The following is a 21,677-nucleotide window of genomic DNA, read 5'->3' on the forward strand; positions in this document are numbered from 1 at the left end:
TACTGACTTTAAAATTAAACTCGGATAAGTTACACGCGAAAATTGATTCTTAAGAATGGTAGTGATAAAATTGAAAGGACCCAAAATTAGGAACGGCCGGTGAATTTAAGCCTAACTTTTGAGACTTCTATTTTTCTAGCTTTATAGGTCAATTACGTATTTACTCAAACATAACTCACTAACTGGACCAAAATTTGAGATATAAATGTTGGAAGAATCGAGTGATTTCAAAGCTCGTGTTAGATAACAGACACGTCTACAACTCATGCTCATTTTTGGGTATGGTTTTTTATTTTTTAACTCCAACTCATACCTACTTCCTATCCCGTTTCTTTATTTGTGGATAGTAACAATTCATTTCCTCACACAAGCGCTCTCCCCTCCTTAAATTATCAAAAAAAAAACAACTCACTTCTTGGTATGCACTATTTACATAAACCTTTTTTTTGGTTAATTGAATATTTATTTTTTTAATTACAATTTATATAGCTAATTTTGTAAATATTCATTTTGATCCAACTTTTCATTAAATACCAATTAAATTTATAATAATGTAATCCAAAATTATTTTTATTGGTTAAAATAAAACAAATAAATTAAATTATTTAAATTAAATATATAAAATTTAAACAATATATTTTTTATTTAAACATAAAAATTACGTTACATTAAACATTACATTACATTAAATATTGAAGCGGGTAGATAAATATTATAAGTAAACTAATCCTACAACGAAAATTAAAATAATAGTTAATAAACAACATTAAACATAAATATAGATGAGGATGTATGTGTTTAAAATATAAATATAGATGTGAAATGTTAAATGGTTAAATGTAGTAGTATTAAATATAAAAGAGAATATTTTTTTGGTATGAAAAATGAGGTAATGGATTGGAGTAAAAACACTCTAATAAATTCAAAAGTGTGTAAATGAAACTCAAAAAAGGATTTTGGGTTGGAGATGCCCTTAAGTGCATGTCATCAAAATATAACTATTCGATAATTGAGAAACAAGTAGACCTATAGATTCTATTATACTAAATCAAGGGAGTTTAAGATAAAGTTTGCATAGTAACCAAAAATAGGTACAAACTAGTTAAACACAGCAAAGTTCAGTACCAATAGCACGGATTGAAGTCCAAGACTTTAAAGATCTTGAGTATAAATCTCACCTTGAACAAAATTTTAAAAATCCATACGATTATTGACAAAGAAGGTTGTTGTTCGAAAATTGAAAACAAAAGACTACAAAACTAAGAGCTATGAACATCGGCTGGATCATCGTTCCGTCAATATAAAGAAAATGTACATTATTGGAAATAATAGATGTATATCGTGCATTCGATTGCTGATAACAAAGTACAAAAATTGTTTTTTTGGTAAAATCTATTTATAAGCATTATAATTTTAAAGCAGATTTTTACGGATGTGTTCATACTCAATGACGATAATCACAGAGAAATCGTCCAATTTAAGATGAATAATTTCTAAAAAAAATAACTCAATTTGGACTTAATTGAATGTTTTCAAAATTTTGTAATCCATTTATGATTTTACAAAATGATTTTGGTATTTGTATAAAATAATTCAATTTTTTTTTAAAATTCATACATGATGCTGACGTGACACTTATTCATTGGTTAAAAATGACTTCTACCTCAACAAATTGCACCAATGAATGAATGTCACGTTAGCACCGTGTATGAATATATGAAATAATGAAAATTGAAGGGATAAGTGTCCAAAAAGTAAATTTAAAGGGTGTATTTGTTTGATTTTAAAACAACGAGGGTTTAAATATTCAATTTTAAAAGTATGAGGGTTTAATTGTATCAAAAAAAGTAAAAAGGCTGATCTACTTTTGAGGAAAAGTCGAGGGTATTTTTATGCATTTTACCTAAAAAGAAAGAGAATTTGTAAAGAAACGACAACGTTTAGAGGCTCCCTCGCCAGCACTGTTTATTGGGTTAAGCTGCTGATTTTGGCAACAGAAGCATCTCCAACACTTGACTTGTTATATCACTCCATTAAGTGAATGATCTGACTTTTGTAAGTTCTCCACAATCATTCTCAATTTCATCACATATTTGCAATTCAGTTGATTTCATATTAGAATTATTTTTTGTGTAGAAGTCTAATTCTTGATTCATTCCAACTAATTGTCTTGAATAAATGTGTGATGATTATAATGATGATAATCATAAGTTTAGATACATAGATTATTATGAACATGTGCATTTGAAAACAATCTCACTAGTTGATTTTGTGGTTTGCTAATTTATCCATTTTAGCTATATAAAGCTGTTCTGAGGTGTTTGTGAGATTATGGATTATCAATCAAAAATTCCACCACATGTGTTGACTGAAGATGAGGCGTGGGCTTTATTCAAAACAACTGCCCATCTAGATGATCACTCGTCCGATGTGGCAAAGATGGTCTTAAAGCAGTGTAGTCGTTTGCCTTTGGTGATTATGTCTGTAGGAAATGCTCTGAGAGATAAGCCTGTAGGAGCATGTCAGCAAGCCTTTGAAAAACTTCGAGATGGCGAATGTCTAGAAATTCAAGATTCGGATATAGAAGAAATGGCTTATAGAAGTTTGAAGTTCAGTTTTGATGAATTGCCGCGAGAAGAAACGAAGAGATGTTTGATTTTGTGCTCTCTGTTTCCGAAAGATCGAGACGTTTGTGTTGAAGATTTGACTAGATATGCACTTGGCTTGCGCTTGTATCAACATTCTCAATCGATTAAAGATGTGTCGAATGAAGTTCTTGATGCAATTCGCGAGCTCAAATGTTCTTATTTTTTGTTAGAAGGTGATACTAAAGGACATGTGAAAATGGACAGGTTGGTTCATGACGTAGTCGTCTTGATTGGGAAAAGATATTCGGTGGTTACAGATTCCAAAATGGAGGAGAAGTTTATTGCAGGTGGTGGCACTGGGTTCAACGAGTGGCCAACTGATGAAAGATTCAGAGATTATGCAGCTCTCTCTTTCTTGGATAATGAAATAGCGCGGCTTCCGGATAAATTGCCGTGCCCAAAGTTGGAAATGTTACTGTTGTCCAGACGGGCGCTTTCTCCAGAAGGCTATACAAGCTCTCATCAAGAGTGTACAGATGTTCCGGATGGATGTATTGAAGGAATGGAGAAGCTTAAAATTTTATCGCTAACCCGTGGGAACCTCTCAGTATATTCACTAAAAAGCTTAACAAATCTTCATATTCTAGAGCTAAAGTATTGCAACTTCACCTTGGCAGGAAATTCTACCGCTGACAATTCTTCATTGCGAAATCTGAAGAAACTTGAGATTCTGAGCTTTTACGGTTCTGAAATTAGTGAGTTACCCAATGAGCTAGGAGAACTGGAGAATTTGAAACTGTTAGAGCTAACAAATTGTTATGGTCTAGATAGGATTTCTTCAAATATGATAAGAAAATTATCCAAACTTGAAGAATTACATGTTGGAGTCTTTGAAGATTGGGATGTCCAACTGCTGCTGGAGCTGAATTCACTGCACCACTTGGACATTTTGTCGTTGGCATATCGCATAAGCTTTCCAGAAAGCTTTGTTTTCTCCAGCTTGACAGCGTATCATCTGCACATATGTGATTGTGAGTGCCCGAGATTCCTGTCTAGGCTCAGATATCCAACCTCGAGAATAATTTGCATCATCGCAACTGAAGAAATCGTTGATGCTTGTGAGGAGCTATTCGCGAATGTATACAATCTTCATATAGAATGCAGCGATACATGTTTCCAGAACATGGTTCCCGACATATCTCCCATGGGCTTTCAAGAGCTGCATCGCCTTGAGCTTTATGGCTGTGAGATGGAATGCCTCATTAGTACCACAAAGCAGCAGCAACAACAGGTAGCAGAAAATGCATTCTCACATATGGTGGAGCTAGAAATTGGTAACACGACTTTGAAAGAATTATGCGATGGTCTGCCACCAAAGAGATTCTTAGAGAATTTGCATACGCTAACTATATCTTACTGTGAACAAATGAACACCATATTTCCAGCAAAGTTGCTTCGAGGAGTGAAAAAATTAGAAAGTGTGATGGTTGAAGATTGCGACAATTTGCAATACGTGTTCCAACTAGAAGAATTCGATCAAGTAGACGAGCAGTTCGCACGCCTAACAAGTCTAGAGCTGAAAAATACAGATAAATTGTTGTTCATATGGAATGGGCCTACCCGTCTTGTAAATCTCAAAAGTCTCACTCGTTTGATCCTTTGGAATTGTGGGAGCCTGATCTCTGTTTTTTCACCATCTGTTGCTCAAAGTCTAGTGCATCTGGAAAAACTCGATATAGGAGGCTGTGCTAAGCTCGAGCATATAATCACCGAAGTAGTGGACGATGAGGAGCCATTGAAAGGCCATCCTCCATCCTACCTCCAAAATTTGAAGGTAGTCCAAATAGAAAGCTGCAATAGGTTGCTATATGTTTTGCCGATCTCAATGGCTCAAGACCTTATGAAACTCGAAGAGATAATCATATCCGATGCTGCTCAACTAAACCAAGTGTTTGGTAATTGCAAGGGACCAAGTTTGCTCTCTAGGCATGCAAACGATAATCCACTACTCCCTGTACCAAGAAAACTAGAAATCAAAGACCCGTACTGGTTCTCAAGGAATAATGCAGTGGTACTTCCATCTTTAAGCCGTGTGCAAATCGAGAAATGTCCCCAGTTAGCCATGAATTCTCTTTTATGGGCTCTTCCAGAGGTACATTTCATTGCTTAGCACTGTCTGTTTAAGCTATTGCGCATGCTTCTATATCTAGTACTGCAGCAAACACTAATTATTATTATTTTCTTTAATTGTTATTTATCTATAATGCTACTATATGTGTTAGTTTCTTAGAAAAAAGATGGTGCAGGCTTCAAGAGATTCAGAACAGCAAAAAGTTTCATATGCCGAAAGGATACCTCTGGAAACTCTAGATTTAAAAGGACTGTCGCAATTGGAGCACATCATTGCAGTGGAAGATGACGATGTTGAAAAGGGTCTGAGCTCATTAAAGACTCATTTTCAAGCTATCTCCTTCAGTTCCTTGCAAAAACTTAGAATCACCGAGTGCAATAAATTGAAAATTCTTTTGCCTGTGGAAATTGCTCGAGATCTTCAGCTTCTGACAGAGATTTACGTAAAATCATGTAACCAATTGGTGGCAATATTTGGAAATGAAGATCAGGCACACATTGATGCCATGGAAGAGATCACTTTTCCTAAGCTATTAGAATTATGTTTGGAAGAGTTACCAAACCTCATCACATTCGGTCCGCAAGAATACCATTTCGTATTCTCGTCTCTAGAATGTTTAAGAGTCGAAACATGTCCAAAGATGACAACAAGGTTTACTACTGCAGCAGGATGCTACCATTCATACCCAATCAGAGGTATATAAATACTGAATGGTTCAATTCATTCGTAAAGTAACATTTCTTCATTGCATCTGTTCATGCATGAAATTCACATCTGCTCACAATTTGTTTTGTATTTCCTAAATTGTGATTATTTTTCTTCTTTAATCTCTTTCAGTTTCAACCTAAATTAGTTGTTGGGAAAAGTTTCTAATTGATGCTATCTATTTCAAGTTCACCTACCTATGTTAGTTAACATGATCTTTTTTCTATTAAGCCTAATATTCTAGAATTGCATGAATTTAAGTGAACTTTATCAGTTTTCTCAAAAACATTAGTTTTGTCCATGAATACCCTCAACTTGCACAACTTTAGTAAGTTTAGCAATCAATCTAGCTAGATGAACTTTAACATCTCGTGCATTTCCTTTGTTGATCGGCTAATAGCTTTAGTGGTGGTCACGGTTCAAAAGCTAACTTCCTGTTCGGAAAACTGCGAGGTCACGGTTCCATATAAATTGTAACTGGCCGGTTCCGGTTCATTCAAAAAAGTTAATATATTAAATTAAACGTTAAGGTAGGTGATTGATTTTACTTAAATTGTGAAATCGAATATGTCCCATCGGATCTGGTACAAAAGAAAGACGAATCAGTTCAGATCTCTTTGTGCCCAATTTTGGGTTTGAGAAGTTCCCTACCCGGCCCTTGACCACCTCTAACTAGTTTTTAATTTTTTTTTATAATTGAACAGGGAAACGCTCGTGGGAGGAATTGAACTCAACCTTAACATAATGTTATCCAGCGCCTATACAATTTGAACTATAGTTTTGAGGAAATTACGTGGTCTACGCTCTTTTCTCAGATCTTTACAAAAATACCCCCTCAAAAAATTCTATTTTCAAGCGTACTCTTTTTCTTATTTCTATTTTCTCTTTTCAATTTTAAACTCTTCTTCCATAGTTTAGATCGTGCCTTCTCTTTCGTTAATTTTTCCCTCAATTCAAATGTTCTTTCTCTTTTTAATATAATCATCTCCAAAAATCAAATTCCTTGTTCATGCTCTTTGTTGATTCGGAGTTTAATTTCAGTCTCTACTTAAAAAGGTAAAAGACCGGATCTTTTCTTATCTTTTTAAATTTAGGGTTTGTAATTCTTAATAATACTTTTAATATTTTATATCCCGATTGTCTTTAATTTCAAAAAAAAAAATGTGCTAGATGGAAATCTTCTTATAAGGTGTGCCAATCTCGCTCAGTTTATCAAAGGTAATTCTTGTTTATGTTTTGATTCTAAGTATGTGATTCTACAAAAATAGAAAAATGCACTAGTCTTCAATCCTTCCGCTCCTCGGTCGAGTCTAGCTTCACTCTTATGAATACTCGTTTTGAGTCGTTCGGTACTTCAATCACTAATGCTCACTCTATGTATGATCGTCATTTTGAGAGTATAGGGAGGGACATGAGTGTGTTACATCTTTATCACAATATTGGTTTGAGAGTTACACCGCTCCGATGGATGATGATTTTTTGGCGCATGACGTGGATGCTTTTGATGGTGGTGACGCTTGATTTTACTTGGTTTTTATATTCTTTTGTTTCTTTTTTTAGAGACATATGGACACATGTGTTTTGATAGCTTTTAACTATATACCTTATGTTGGTTTTTTAGGTTGTTGTTTAGACCTTTTTCGACCACTGTTTAGCTCCTTTGCGTTTGGCTTTATATTGTGTTTGAATTCCTTTGCATTACCATTGTTCTTTATTAATGTTGTTTTAAGGCCTTAGCCATATGTTTCTTTTTATATGATGATGTTTTTTTTAAATATTTGCTATGTTGTTTTTCCCGTAGTTTGATGTTATTTACTTTTGATCTCTTTTTCTTTCCGCTCCTTTTGCATGGTTATATATTTTTTTTTTTTGCATATAGCAAATCGGAGGAAAACATTTAAACATTTCACTTGTTAAATATTATCTAAAATGAATTAAAATTAATTTAGAAACCTTAAGTTGTTATCACATTGAGAGGGAGTTCACTCACTCTATTTCTTAATTTGTTTTTAGGTCAATTGCTTTTCTATATAAAAAAGGGGGGAATGTTCGACCATGTGTCATTTAACCTCATTTTGATATATTTAATCAATTGACATTTATTTAAATCTAACTTGTTTCAAGCTATCGTGCAGTGTTTCCTGGGCATTTTTATGAACTTCATGTTTTAAACGATCGTTCATATTTTTGTTTCAATTTTAGCTTTTCGATTCAAGACAGTTTAGGGAACGTTCAAAATAAAATGAACGTACTAATAACTATTCAAATTACTTTTCGAACGTTGAAAGTGAACAATCGTGCACTCTTTTGAACGACCATTTAGTTTGTTCTGACACTTCGTCAATGAAGATTTTCAAGGAAAAATATGGGGAAGAAATTAGCTTGAACCAATGGGACTTTAACACATCATCAATAAGCCATTAAAGACTTGTTCTAACCCATTGAGTTTAGTTAGAACAATTATTGCAAACCTTCAAAACTCTCAACTACCAAAAGAATATTAAATATTCAGCGTTCAATATTTCACTTTTATTCCTTTATTTTAGCTCATCAAAATGTAAATAATAATCTCAGTTCTGAAGAAACTCAACTCGTTCAATAGCAAATAAACTCGCCCAAGTGGAAGCTCAATCGCCGCCGATCACTCCTCCGGCGAGCTCGACCCAATTATCTATGCTTGTTGAGTTCTACGCTTGCTGAGTCAGAATATACAAATTATTGGGATGGATAATTAATTAACTCAAAATTGCATGATTTTGTGCAGCTTAATTAATTATTTTACCGTAATATAATCAATAATATATTGGTATATAGATTAAAGATTGTATGCAGAGTTGTAAATTTGAAGATATAATGATGATTAGCGGTGTAGGAAGAAAAAATTAGAAAAATGAATTTGTTATCATTATTTTGAAGCAGCTAATTATCTTTGAATTTGGCGAGGATGAAATCTTTTTGTACTTCAATTGTTTTTTTGTTTTAATTCACTTGTATAATGTTTATAAATATATGATATGTGAGTTTTTTGTTTTCAATATTACATTAAGTACTATTTACAATATATGTGAAAATATAAAGTATCGATTTAAACATTTTTTAAGTGAAAAGTTATCAATTTGATGTTTGAGGGTGCAATTGAAACCGAAAGGTCATAATTTGGATAAAATTGGTGATTTGCAATGTGAAGGTGCAATCGAATTAGGGCTAAAAGGTGAGGGTTTTTTAAAGGGATTAGTCTAAATTTAATAAAGGTATTGTATAGTAATTGGTTCTGCTTATTATGTATATACATATTGGATACATAATACACCATTGATACATAACAAGTAAATCGTCGATACATCATATATATACGACTAACACATTGTAGGTAGATTCTTTTTTATCTTTTTTAATTATTTTAACGAAATAAATTTGTGGTAATTTTCTGAAATACATGTTTCGGTAACTTATTTACACATTTACCTGTCAAATTTTGACTTTTCTTTTCTGATTTTTTTATTTACGAAGAATACTTTCTTTTTAATTTCACAAACACCTTTTTCGGTTTTCAATTTCGGTTTTTGGTTTTTTCGGTTCGTTCGATGGAACCACCGATTGCACAGTCCTATTGTTCAGTTTTTAATAATTTCTTCTCTTTTTTATAGATTTTTTCCTGGATTTTTTTATACTGTAACAATAGTGTTTTTATAGTGTAAACTTAGTGTATATATAGTGTATATATCGTGTATATATAATGTATTTATAGTGTATTTATGGAATTTTATAGTGTTTTTGTGGTTTTTACCATGAAAACACTGCAAATACACCATAAACACTGTAAATGCACCATAGATATAATAAAAAACGGCAAAAATACAACAAAAAAACATAGATATCCCAAAAAACACCAGAAATACACTATAAATATACCAAAAATACACTAAAACGTAAATATATTATAAAATTACTACAAATACACCATAAATCAATTTGTTCTTTACAATCAGTAGCAATAAACATATTTATGAATAAAAAAAGACAAAATAAATAATTATATGAATAATAGAACAATTTTATAAACAAAAAATTATACATCTACAATAATTTATTTACAAAATGTTTAAATCATTACAAAAAACCAAAAAAAATTACACAAATCTAAAAAAGAGTCGAGAAATCCATAGCGCGAACGAAAAAGATGAACGGAAAAACGACTGGAAACGATGAGAAATCCATCGGAAGCAGACGAACGGTAGCGCGAACGAAAAAGACGAATGAAAAAATAACCGGATGAGACAAACTGAAAATCAAACGAAAAAGAAAAATAAAAGAAGAGAGAACTTTGAAAGAGAAGAAAAATAAGAGAGAAAAAAAAGAGTGGTTATGTAAAAATTTAACTTAAAATGAGATAAGACTTCTATATATAGTGGGTACTTTTGTAAATAAGTTAGAAAAATAGGTAACGTAGAAAATATGGGAAAAATAGTAAAAAATGGTATAAATAAGCTTCAAAAACAGGTATTTGGTGAGAATATCACAATAAATTTTGCAGATATACCATTTATTATAATTTTTAGAATCTGTCTTCAACTCAAAATGATTATTTTTAACAAAATAAATTTTAAAATGGCTGATACATTATAAATACATTGCAGATACATCGTAATACATTGCTGATATATCGTAAATATACATTCTTCTCATTTTTGACATGGCTAGTTTAATATCTCAGTTGCATCACGATAACATTGTATATACATTCTAACAAGGCAATTTGCAACAAAGAAAAACAACATTTGAGTTCATGATAACATTGTATATACATTATAACAAGGTAATTTGCAACAAAAAAAAAACAACATTTGAGTAACACTGTAGATGCCTTCCTTTAGCTGACAAATAAAAGTAAATCAGATATCCCTATTTAAAGAACCGTATTCATAACACTCTCTCTAAACTTTTCTCGCTCAATTCTCTCTTTCTTTTTCACAAACCCTAGTAGCCTCCTTTTTGGGGGAGGTGGTTTTTGGCCAAAGTTTTGGTCAAAAATCACCTCCTCACACTCAAATTTTCTTATAAATCGTATAAAATAAATGATTCTATCATATGAGTAATTTTATTGTTGTTTTTTTTCATTTTGGGTTCCTAATCTCTATGAGTTCATCATTTTTATAGAGTATTGTCTTCATCAAAGATGGAGTTTTTGCAAGAAATCGTCTACTTAAAAGATTAATTTACAAATTCAGATCTTTTCAACTTGATTATTGTTCCTTAGATCCTAGATCTATGACTTTTCTTGTTATAATTATTTAGATTTGTAATTTATTATTGTCTTTTAATCAGATTTATTTTTAAATCTAGTTATTTTAGCTTATGTATTTGGGTGACTTTTGGTGGTTAGTTTACCCCTATTCGATGACTGTATTTTTAGAGCTCTCATCATCCTCTCTAGAATAGTTTACTCAATGTGTTGAGAAACCGTTTATGTAATTTTTGTTATTATTAATGGAAATTTTACCCTTGGAAAAAAAAGAACCCCATTGTGACAACCACATCCTCGACTAATCCAAGTTTATGAGTTCTTGGAGACCTGCAACAAATTCATCTAACAATAAAAAATAAGTACAATTGTCTAATTAGTTAAATTGGTTGATTAACTAATCAAATAAAATCATAAAAACTGAAATTGAGTTGCAAATATGTTCTGGTACATTTCTGATACATGTTTAAATATTTCTAATATGCACTGATGCGAGACTGATGCACGTGTTTGATGTGTGTCAAACGCGTGTCAGACACGTTTTGACCCATTTTTACATGTTGATTTTTTTTATTAATTTGAGTGTGTCATGTGTCTCTTATTTAGGTGTTGATTATATTTTCTTCTTATTTTGTCGTAAATGTAAAAAATTAAAATTTTGGCTGAATATTATTTAATTTTTTTAATTGTTTCTCAGCGGATGAATTTTTATAGGAACGAAGGATCATTTTGCCCCCTGAAGTTGGCACAAAGTATCAAAAACGTCCAAATTAGCAAAACAGGATCACTTTTACCCTGAATTTGGAAAATTTGGTACAAAAACCCCCCTCCCCACTCTCACCTAAGAGAGTGAGATACACTCTCCGGTTTTTTATGGTGGTTTCATTTTACCATGGTGGTTTTTGATAGAAAAAGGCTAAAATGGTCCTAATTTTTTTTAAACATTTTAAATTAATACTTAATAATTAGGAAAAAAAACAATTTCATCCCTTTAATAATAAACTTAAACTAACAAATTAACCCTTCAATTTTATATTTTTTTACAAAAGAATATTTTTTTAATTTATATAGATAATATTAATTTCATAAAATCAAAAACCGTAAAAACAAAATTAGACACTAAAAATTAAAATCGCCAACGAAATATTCCGTCTCAGGCGAGACGAGCTCGCCTGAGAAGAGGAGCTGCCGGCAGCAGCTCCTCTGTTCTTGCTCGTCTGAGACGAGCAAGCACCTTGCTCATCTCAGACAAGCAAGAACCTGCTCGTCTCAGACGAGCAAGGTGTTTGCTCGTCTGAGACGAGCACCACCTTGCTCGTCTCAGACGAGCAAGGATCTGCTCGTCTTCAGACGAGCAGATCTATGCTCGTCTGAGACGAGCAGATCTATGCTCGTCTGAGACGAGCAAGGTTCTGCTCGTCTCGGACGAGCACCGACATGCTCGTCTGAGACGAGCAGCAGGTTCCGGCGAGGAGGATCTCCTCCTCGCCGGAAATTGTAAAAAAAAATCTTTTTTTTTTGAAAAAAGTTCATAAAAACCCCTGAATTAATTAAGATTACTATTTAAGTATGATTAATGAGTATTTAGAATCTCACTCTCCAATTAGGGTGCCACATCAGCATAGGGGTGTTTTTGAAACGGTTTTGCCAAGTTCGGGGTAAAAGTGATCCGGTTTCGCTAATTTGGACGTTTTTGATACTTTGCGCCAAGTTCGGGGGGTAAAGTGATCCTTTGTTCATTTTTATAGGGTTACTTCAATGGTTAAATAAACAAAATAAACTAAAAATAAAGTAATTGCATCCTTTTTCCGTATGAGATTATTCCAATTAAAAAAAATATACTTCTCTGGAAAAGAAAAAACTAGCTATACAGAAATTTTTACGACTGGGTTTTTTATTCTGTAAAACCCTCTCCTCCAATTTCTCTCTCTCTGTTCGTGGAATTCGACTTCAAAGAAATTTAGGTAATAAATTTACAATTAATTACTCTTAACTTACCATTTCTGGTCTGTCAAAGAAAACCCAAATCATTTCTTTATACATCTATTTATGTTAGGGTTTAAGTTAACAAACGAGATTGATTTATTTGTTTGATTTTTGGTAGTTTGGATTACAACCATACTTCTACTGACTTCAGTTACAGTTATAGAATGGGTTCCTCATCGACTGAAGCTTTTCCGGCAATGCAGGTATAATTTCACTTAATTTATTTTATATATTCTGTTTCGAGCGAATTTTGTTAAGATTCTTGTTATGGTTTATAATAATTAGGGTTTGTGTGAGTTACTGAAGTGAAATTTAATTTTGTTAATTTTAGTGAATTGTAATTCTGAAACATTTGTTTACAGGAAACTATAATGGAGTTTCGTGCTGGTAAAATGTTTTTGGAGGATAAGAAGGTTGTCCCTGATACTCGTAAAGGACTTATTCGCATAGCAAGGGTATGTCGTTTTTCCTCCATTTCATTATCTAGGAATTTATTCATTGTTTAATTGGTTTTCCTCAGTTTAATAACAATAGATTCAACTTTATTTTTCTTATCATTTATTATTCTTTTAAATCCATGTTTTGTCAGGGTGAGGAGGGGTTGGTCCATTTTCAGTGGCTTGACCGGACTCGGAATGTTGTTGAAGATGTAATCCTTATTGGTTATTGCATGTTGAATATTTGCGTTAGAGCTTGCTGTTTTTTCTAATCATGTTTCTGAATAATAAGATTCTGATTTTCTATCACTTACACCTTTTAGGCTGTCATAATGATATTATTTGTATACGGATGTATTTTCTCTCTCCATACCAGATGAAAAAAAAAAGAACATGTTGTTTAGATGGTTACAATGCTTTGACTTGGTCTCGAAGCACCTCCATGCTGTAGATATATTTTGAGGACCATAGTTGGTCTTATTATTTTGAGGACTGTAGTTGGTCTTACATGGAAATCTATGGAACTTTTTTTAAATTTTTTCATTTTAACCAATAATATTGTGGAGATGCTTGAGTAAGAAACCAAAAAAGATAATGTGCTGTCATGTGTTGGCTAGATTCTACGAAATCCTCACTATTGTTGGTTGGATGGTGATAAAGAACTTTTACTTGTTTAACTACTTTTCTAAGTTGTGTATTAGAGGTTTTCTTCAGGACTTGGAGATAAATCATGGTTCATTTTCCCCCTCATGTGTGAATATGCCAACATGTGAGGTTTTAAATTGTAATCTTCATGCTACTTTAACCATATAGACAGGCTCTTCCATGTAATTATCTGTCTTCATACTTCCCTTCAATTTTATTGCATCATTTGTGCCCAAGCTTTTCTTTCTGTGGTAGTAAACTTTTAATGTTTCTCTTGACACTTGATTAACAGGATCAGATTATATTTCCAGATGAGGCAGTTTTTGAGAAGGTTTGACATTTTAATCGAGTGCATTGAATATAATATGGAAAATGTATATCATGTGATCTGATGTTTGTAATTCTTTGTTTATTCAGGTTAATCAGACATCAGGAAGGGTTTATATCTTAAAGTTCAATACAGATGATCGAAAATTCTTCTTTTGGATGCAGGTTGTTTTCTATTTATGTTTTTATCTTTTATTAAAGCTTGATTTCATCATTAATTTTATGTTTTGGAGCTCTATATTTATGAGTGCATTTTCTACAGGAGCCCCAAGAAGCACTCGACTCGCACTTGTGTAGGTCTCTCAACTATCAAATCAACAAACAATTAGGTAACTGTTATTGTCCATTTCAGCTATTATATTTATTATATAATGGTTTTGATTTATAATTGAGGCTAAGAATGCTGTTCTTCGCTTTGTTGCTTCTAATTGTCTGGGGCGAAGATGCTTAGCATCTTTACATCTGACTTTAAATAGGTATATGTTTATTACAAAATTTGAATTAAACAAGGATAAATCAATTCAATGCATTTTTGCTCGTTTAAGTCCCTGTACGTACCATGTTTTTGTCAAAGAGGTCATTTTTTAACGGTTCGTTAGTTGCGTGTTCTTACACTGTTTGTGCGGATCTTACAAAATTTGCGGGGACCAGTTCATTAAAAAAGCGTATAATGCAGGGGTCAGTTAAACATTTTCAATTTAGTATCAAATATATTTAAATTTTTAAATTTTTCTAATTATATTGAACTTTTAAAATTTATCATCATTTCAAGTTCAATTTCGATTTGGATATACAATTCAACCTACATGGAAAGTCTCAGCCTCATGGATATCCAACTATACTAAATGACACAGACACATCAATTTAATCTATTCCAATCAAACCTGATTTTAAAAGAACTACTCTCTCCATCTCAATAGAGTTGTTCACTTTGTCATTATCACACAATTTACGGAACCTCAATTAATATTATGAATTTTTTCAAGTTTCCTCTACTGTTCTTACTATACCCCTATTTAATATAGCCATTAATTCTTATTTACTTGTATATTTCAATAGATAGCAATCAATACCAGCTCATTTGTGGATTTTAAATAAGGATGATATAGGAAAAATAGGTTTGAAATTTGTTATTTATGAAAAGTGGACGAGAGTTTTGGGACAAAAAATATAGGAAAAGTGGACAATTCTATTGGCACGGAGGGAGTAATATATACCCACCGAAATTTCTTAGGTTCTATCTTTATAATGTGTAGAATGTATGCTAAGGGTCTCATGTGTTTAAAAATTAATCCACTTAAGAGGATCTGCCTCTCTACATTTGTCTTTGGTGGCTTCCTAAATGGTTTTGTATAGCAGGTATCGTATGACAAAAAAAGCTGTATAGACTTTGATGATTTTCTTTATTGAGTATCTTTTATTGCGCCTTAGTTTCTTTTAATGAATTTCATTTGCATATTTAAAAGAGAAAAAAATGATTATTGTTTGGCAGAGTTTCTTGGTGAGGAAGAGCCGGACACTTCTGCTCATCTACAAGTTTCTGAAGATATGGTTGAGGATGATATCTCTTCAAGGTATTTTAGTTATCAAAATGATTGTTAATATGCTTGCCCTACAACCAATAATTGTAATAATAAGGAATAACTACTATTTACCCCCTCAATTAAGTGAATTATTAAAAGTAAAAGAAATTCTAATGTGATAGATGTAATTTTTATTAATAAATAGTTGATAATATATTCTTGTTCTTTTTCATATATGTTTTGATACAAATAACTAAGATAATTAGAATTAATCAGTTTAATTTTACTTTGAATTAGTACTATTAGTCTATTACTTTTCGCGGCCAACATCTTGAAATTATTTTTGAAGAACTCATAATAGCTGCATACGAAGATAATTTTCTAACGAGCACAATTATCTATAAGGATCATTTTTCTGTTCTTTCTGATTTAGATCAAGAAAATTAAAAATAGATCTAAACCAAATAAAACATTCAATCAAATTAAGTTTTAATTAATACCTAACAGTTCTTTTTGAATAATTTGTTTTTTGTACCTTCTGCCTTAAATGAAATTATCCTGATGTTAAATCATCAATTTCAGTTGTGATTATGAAAGTTTTAGATAATTTATTATTTGTTGTGAATTTAAATTTTGAGTGTTTTTAAATGATTTATTTCATTAATTGTTGTGATAAATATATAAATAAAGTTTAATATGAAAGTCTTAGATAATTTATTATTTGTTGTGAACTTATATTTTGGGTGTATTTAAATGATTTATTTCATGCACTGTGATAAATATATAAATAGAGTTTAATATATAATTTTTCTATATTTTGAGTGTTTTTAACTGATTTATTTCATTAATTGTGATAAATATATAAATAAATTTTAATATGAAAGTCTTAGATAATTTATTATTTGTTGTGAACTTATATTTTGGGTGTATGTAAATGATTTATTTCATTAATTGTGATAAATATATAAATAAAGTTTAATCTATAGTTTTTCTTATAATTTTAAATATTTATAAATATATTCCTATATTTTATTATTTATATGTTTTCTCCATTGTTCATGCTCTTTATTTTTGATTAAATGCTGTTTTTTGGTGCCCGTTTCATGTCGTTTCCGTTTCCGGTTTTCATGCTTACTTAGGTGCTTAACTTTTTTTTTCCAAAAATATTTTGATGATAAAGAACTTTTTTTCTCTTTTGTAATTTGGAGTGAGGGTTCATGTTTGGAATGTGTACCATACAATAATCCGCAAGAACTTGTTTCAACATATCTTGGATTTTTTTTGTCTCTTAACCAAATTTAACCGAAAAACAATTATTCATTATATTGCTATTTCCTTCCCTTTTTTTTTGGTTGGTTTGGCGTTTACTTTCAAGATATTGCTTAGCATTTGTTGTATTGTTGTTCTGATGTGAAATAATTTTTTAAACTGTCAGGGCAGGTAACTTGGTCTTACCAAACCTAGGTGCAGAAGTAAGTGATGTGTCCTCTTCTTCAGGACCAGTGAAATTGGAAGACCTAAAAAGAATATTAAGCAATATTGGGCATGGAGGTACTTCTGAGAGACATGATGCATTTGAAAGCATTACCATGTCACTTCTCCATATTTTCCTCTTCTCTTTCTTAGACTTGTGTGATGTGATGAATTTAATCTTTTGCAGGTGGTGCTGAAGATCCTGATGGAGGTAATTATTTACAGTTTTGTTTGTATGAAATGGGCTAAAGAAGTGTGTGAAACATTTGCTATATTTATTTTTCGGCTGTTGTTCCTGTGGGCCATATTCTCATTGTCTGACCCATTGGATATAGTAAAAAAAAGATATTTTGGATTATCTTATGCTCTGCATGTTTATTGTGATCAATTTTCCCTGAGAATTTGAGGGTGAAATTTTATTTTATATCTCCCTAGAAGTAATCTTTTTACATTAATACTTGTCTTCTCTTCGCTTTCATTATACTGGTTGGTTCTGTGGCTAATTCAACATTATTAAGGGTTAGTATGGTGCTAGGGGCGAAGGTGAATCCCAGTTGAAATATATGTTCTTCCAGGCTTGGGTCAAATTTGGAACTTTAAGTGATAATAAAGTCCTCTGATGTAGTATTCCATTTGATGGTTTTTTTATGGCCTAGTCATTGGTTGCAACTTGTAATCACTTTTAGATGATAAAAAAAGCATTTAAGACAATAAACCAGAAGAGTTGGAACAAAACCTGTATGATAAAAGATCTTTCAGACTGTTGCTACTTTGTTGTAGTAAGGAAAAATTGCATCAGTGGTGTTTAAACTTTTTCGAAGTCTCTTTCTCATCTTAGTAAAACAATGCAATGTCACTTGCATATGGAATTAAAATGTCAAACCATATCGGCAAATTTACAGATTATTTTTAGTCCGGTGATCGGAAAATGACTAAAAACACTAATTTGATACACTTTTAAGTAGTTGAAACACTAATATAAAAGAAATAAAAGTTTGCTCACTCACATAGCGTATTTTAAAAAAGTTCAGGCACCACTGGTGTAATTTATGCTTTAGAGTGAATGATTTTTTTCATCTGTTGATTGTCTGATTACCAACTTATTTGCGCATGACAAGAGATGTGTTTGCATTTTAGGCACTAAAAGTAGCATAAGGCACACCGTCCTTCTATTTAGGCAAGTCTCCTTGGAATGAAGGTACACCTAGGACTTTTAACTTGACCAGCATGTATAAGGTGGACATCATCTTTATTACAAATGAAATTGCAAAGAAACCTGACAGATTTACATCTCAAATCTTTGTAGCAAAGATTTAATTACTTATTTGTTAGTGTTTTGGGCAGGTCATACTGCACACTTCGGTGTGATTGTAATCTCATCTATTCTTTTTTGAGTGCTTTGACTAATTTTTGTTTCTTTATTGTACTAGGCTTGGGATTAGGGGATATTTTGAAACCTGATCTAATATTGCCATTGATCGACACATTACCATTGGAAGAAAGATTAGCATCATTCTTGCCCGAGGTTTGAAATTTTTCTCTGTTTAAGATATTACAGTATCTTCTCTAGTGCAGTATTTTTGAGGAAATTGAGGTTGCAGGGTCAGTGGACTCCAGAGGATATACTGGAGTTGCTGCAGAGCCCACCTTTCCGCCAGCAAGTGGATTCTTTTACCTATGTAAGAAAATGCAGTTCTTTCTTCTTATTTCCTTTTCTTTATGGTGCAACCTCAATTACTTTTTTTTCCTCCCCTTTGTTTTTAGGTACTTCGAACCGGACAGGTTGATTTGTCTCAGTTTGGTATTGATCCTAGTAAATGTGAGTTGTGAAATTCTTAAATATTTGGCTTTGCTATAGTTATTATCATCCCCATTTATCCGCCTGAATTATAAAAACCTGAAAACAGTGAGTTTTTTAAAATCCAAGGGAAAACAATAATTTTAACCTTACATTAGGGATGGTTGTATTATCCTTTTTTTATAAATTCTTGTCACCTGTATTCAAGGTTTTACTTTATTTTGTCGGAAAGTGTGTACTGGGGAGTATTTCTGAAATTATTTTTAGAGTGATTGTGTGGGAACAGTGCTGGGCAAAAGGAAAAAAACAATTTGTACAAAAAGAAAGAAGAAAATAGAAAATGAAATTGGATTAGTTCACAAGCTTAATGCACTACTAGCTGAGCAACTCTAGTGTTTCAACGAGTCCTCAAGTGAAAAAATAAAGCATTTATGGAACATTTGAGTAAAGGTGCTGTGACTTATAATATTGTCTTTTATGTTGACAATGCAGATAAGTTCACAGTATTGTCCTTTCTAGAGGCACTTGAAGATTCAGTATCCAAAGTTTCCGAAGACAATAAGGATTTATCGTCGCAGTCTTGTGACCGAAAGGAGCCAATGGATGAGAGCCACTAGTCGGTGCAACCATGTTTGTGTAATTTCTCATCCTCACTTATTACAAGAGTAGATGACTATTTGCCAGTCCTGTTTTGTTTCTGCTTTTGCTTGTGTAGCTCTGCGAAGTTCACACAATATGAATTTAGGAAAAGGCATTTGTTTTGTGCAAATCTTTTCTTTTTCGTTTAAGGTGTACACATAATAGTAACTCTTTAAATCCATTGTTTTGGCAAACATCTTAGTAAAGTTTCGTGCAGTTACTTTGTAGATGTTTGGTTTGATGTTATATTTGGTTTTTAAAATTTCAGTCACTTTTAGCTCAAAATCAAATCGAACAGTTGAATATAAAAAAAGTCGACTGAACCAATTGGTTTGGTTTGAAATATTTTAAATATATTTTAATTTAGTTTGATTTAATTTTGAAAAATGTATATTAAAATTTTGATTCTATTTGGTTTGGTTCAAGCCAAATGGTCACCCTAGATTTGGATGCTTTTGATTCCTTGAGGATTTCGCTTGGAGGATGATTCAAGCAGCTAATAAAATTAGTGACTAATGTATATGAACAGAATAACAAGTCACAACTCAGATGGAAGAAATGTCAGCAGATTGGAGAGAAGTTTGGTTGGAAGACTTAGGCTACGTACGTTTGGTTCATGGAATAGGCGCTGAATTGAATAGTTATTCCATATAGATTCTTTGAAATAAAATATCAAATATTTGCGTGTTGTGTCAGTTTTAACTAAATCTTTGAATGCTATTTTCTTTATAGCCAAAGCTTTAAATTCAATGTGACGTCGCTTTGGTGAATCAGATCTATTGTTGTCGATATGCTGGTAAAAAATCGGACTGGCTCAAAAATAGATATAAAAAAATGAAATATGCCAAAATTGGCTAAATCTGGTGAATTAAAAAGATTTAAATATAACTGACAGAAGTCACAAACATTTGGTATTTTTAGGTGAATTGGCCTATTTTTTTTATTGTTTATTGTTCTTAGTTTATGAAAAGTTTGTTGTCATTTTTTTTTATGAACGGTTTGTTGTCCTTTTTAATAAAGAGTTTTCCAGGTGGTTGAAATGGTTATACTTTCTAATATTAAAAATTAGTTTGCGGGCGTTGAATTTTTTTTTATCGAGGACTGCACTTGATTGGCGAAATAGTTGTTCATTTTTATTAGTAGATCTACGAATCAGACATCGCATGTTGTGTAAATATTCTATTATATGTCAGGTCACTGTGTATAATGTTTAAATTTCCTGAATCTTTTACTATGTAACTATTTCATATTTGATTTAATGAAATTTGATAAGTTAAAAAAAATTAAAATTATTTTTCCTACATTAACTTTATTTAAAACCTTTAATGAGCTAGTATTTATTGCTATATAAAAGTAATAAAAATTAGTGGCTATATTAAATAAAGGTATAGCATAATATAAAAAAATTATAAAAATTCATAATATTATTAGTATTTTTGATAAAATAGACAATTTTATTGGAACATTAAAAATAATAAACAATATATAATAAAAAGTCATTCTTTAATTAAGGCTTATGGTAGACCTGACAATTTTAAACACGACACGATTAAATGATACGACACGACACAAAATTAAACGAGTTTGGGTTTGACGTAAATGAGTTTGGGTCATAAACGGGTCAACCCGTTTATGACACGATTAATGTCAGATCTAAATGGGTTATACACGCCTAACCTGTTTAAACACGGTTAACTATTTTTGATTAAATATTATTTATTTTATAATTTAAATGTTATTAAATTCTTAATCGGTCTTCTTATTTTTCTTTCTCGAACCGAGAGATCCATGAATTGGGCATCCTATTTTAATTAAATTTTTTATATTATATATAATTAAAATAGTATTTATCTCAAAATAAAGTAATATTTTTTTGATATTATATTAAATAAATTTAAAAAATAGTTAAATAATTAAACGGGTTTAAACGTGTCACTTTAAACGGGCTGATCCATTAACACGATTAAATAAGCGTGTTTATACATGTCATGTCGTGTAACCCATATAATATACGTGTCGTGTTTGAATTTTGTATATTAAACCCGATTAATAATCGTGTCGTGTTCGTATTTAACCTAATCGTGTTCGTGTCTAAACGAGTTGGACTTGTTTATGATCCGCATACACGAATTGGCAGGTCTAGCTTATGGAAATAAAGATATAGCCATAAGACATAACATTAA

General features: G+C 31.6%; 2 protein-coding genes across 7 annotated transcripts; both read left to right on the forward strand.

Annotated features, from left to right (window-relative positions):
* Window positions 1–1,950: 1,950 nt before the first annotated feature.
* LOC126669860 (probable disease resistance protein At4g27220) lies at window positions 1,951–7,099 on the forward strand. 4 transcript variants are annotated; one of them, XR_007638582.2, is made up of 6 exons: window positions 1,951–2,055; window positions 2,298–4,740; window positions 4,871–5,414; window positions 6,129–6,480; window positions 6,595–6,642; window positions 6,828–7,099. XR_007638582.2 is itself a non-coding variant. In XM_050363427.2 (4 exons), exons 2-4 carry the CDS (start codon window positions 2,332–2,334, stop codon window positions 6,167–6,169), a joined length of 2,994 nt encoding a protein of 997 aa, XP_050219384.1. In that variant the 5' UTR covers window positions 1,951–2,055; window positions 2,298–2,331; the 3' UTR covers window positions 6,170–7,099. The 4 variants fall into 4 exon arrangements, 2 of the variants coding, with proteins under 2 accessions (XP_050219384.1, XP_050219385.1); XR_007638581.2 differs by having other exon boundaries at window positions 6,595–7,099; XM_050363427.2 differs by having other exon boundaries at window positions 6,129–7,099.
* Window positions 7,100–12,481: 5,382 nt separating this feature from the next.
* Window positions 12,482–20,267, forward strand: LOC126669263 (26S proteasome regulatory subunit RPN13). Of its 3 annotated transcripts, XM_050362683.1 has the most exons (15): window positions 12,483–12,630; window positions 12,771–12,855; window positions 13,015–13,107; window positions 13,242–13,301; window positions 14,027–14,065; window positions 14,152–14,226; window positions 14,324–14,390; window positions 15,554–15,635; window positions 17,020–17,135; window positions 17,245–17,268; window positions 18,488–18,582; window positions 18,659–18,736; window positions 18,822–18,876; window positions 19,348–19,491; window positions 20,024–20,267. In XM_050362683.1, the coding sequence occupies exons 2-14, from the start codon at window positions 12,817–12,819 to the stop codon at window positions 19,470–19,472; spliced, it is 948 nt and encodes a 315-aa protein (XP_050218640.1). In that variant the 5' UTR covers window positions 12,483–12,630; window positions 12,771–12,816; the 3' UTR covers window positions 19,473–19,491; window positions 20,024–20,267. The 3 variants fall into 3 exon arrangements, with proteins under 3 accessions (XP_050218641.1, XP_050218640.1, XP_050218639.1); XM_050362682.2 differs by lacking the exon at window positions 20,024–20,267 and having other exon boundaries at window positions 12,484–12,630; window positions 19,348–19,721; XM_050362684.2 differs by lacking the exons at window positions 18,488–18,582; window positions 20,024–20,267 and having other exon boundaries at window positions 12,482–12,630; window positions 18,633–18,736; window positions 19,348–19,721.
* Window positions 20,268–21,677: the final 1,410 nt, after the last annotated feature.

The sequence above is a fragment of the Mercurialis annua genome, linkage group LG2 (genome assembly GCF_937616625.2).
Source record: "Mercurialis annua linkage group LG2, ddMerAnnu1.2, whole genome shotgun sequence".
NCBI classification, from domain to species: Eukaryota; Viridiplantae; Streptophyta; class Magnoliopsida; order Malpighiales; family Euphorbiaceae; genus Mercurialis; species Mercurialis annua.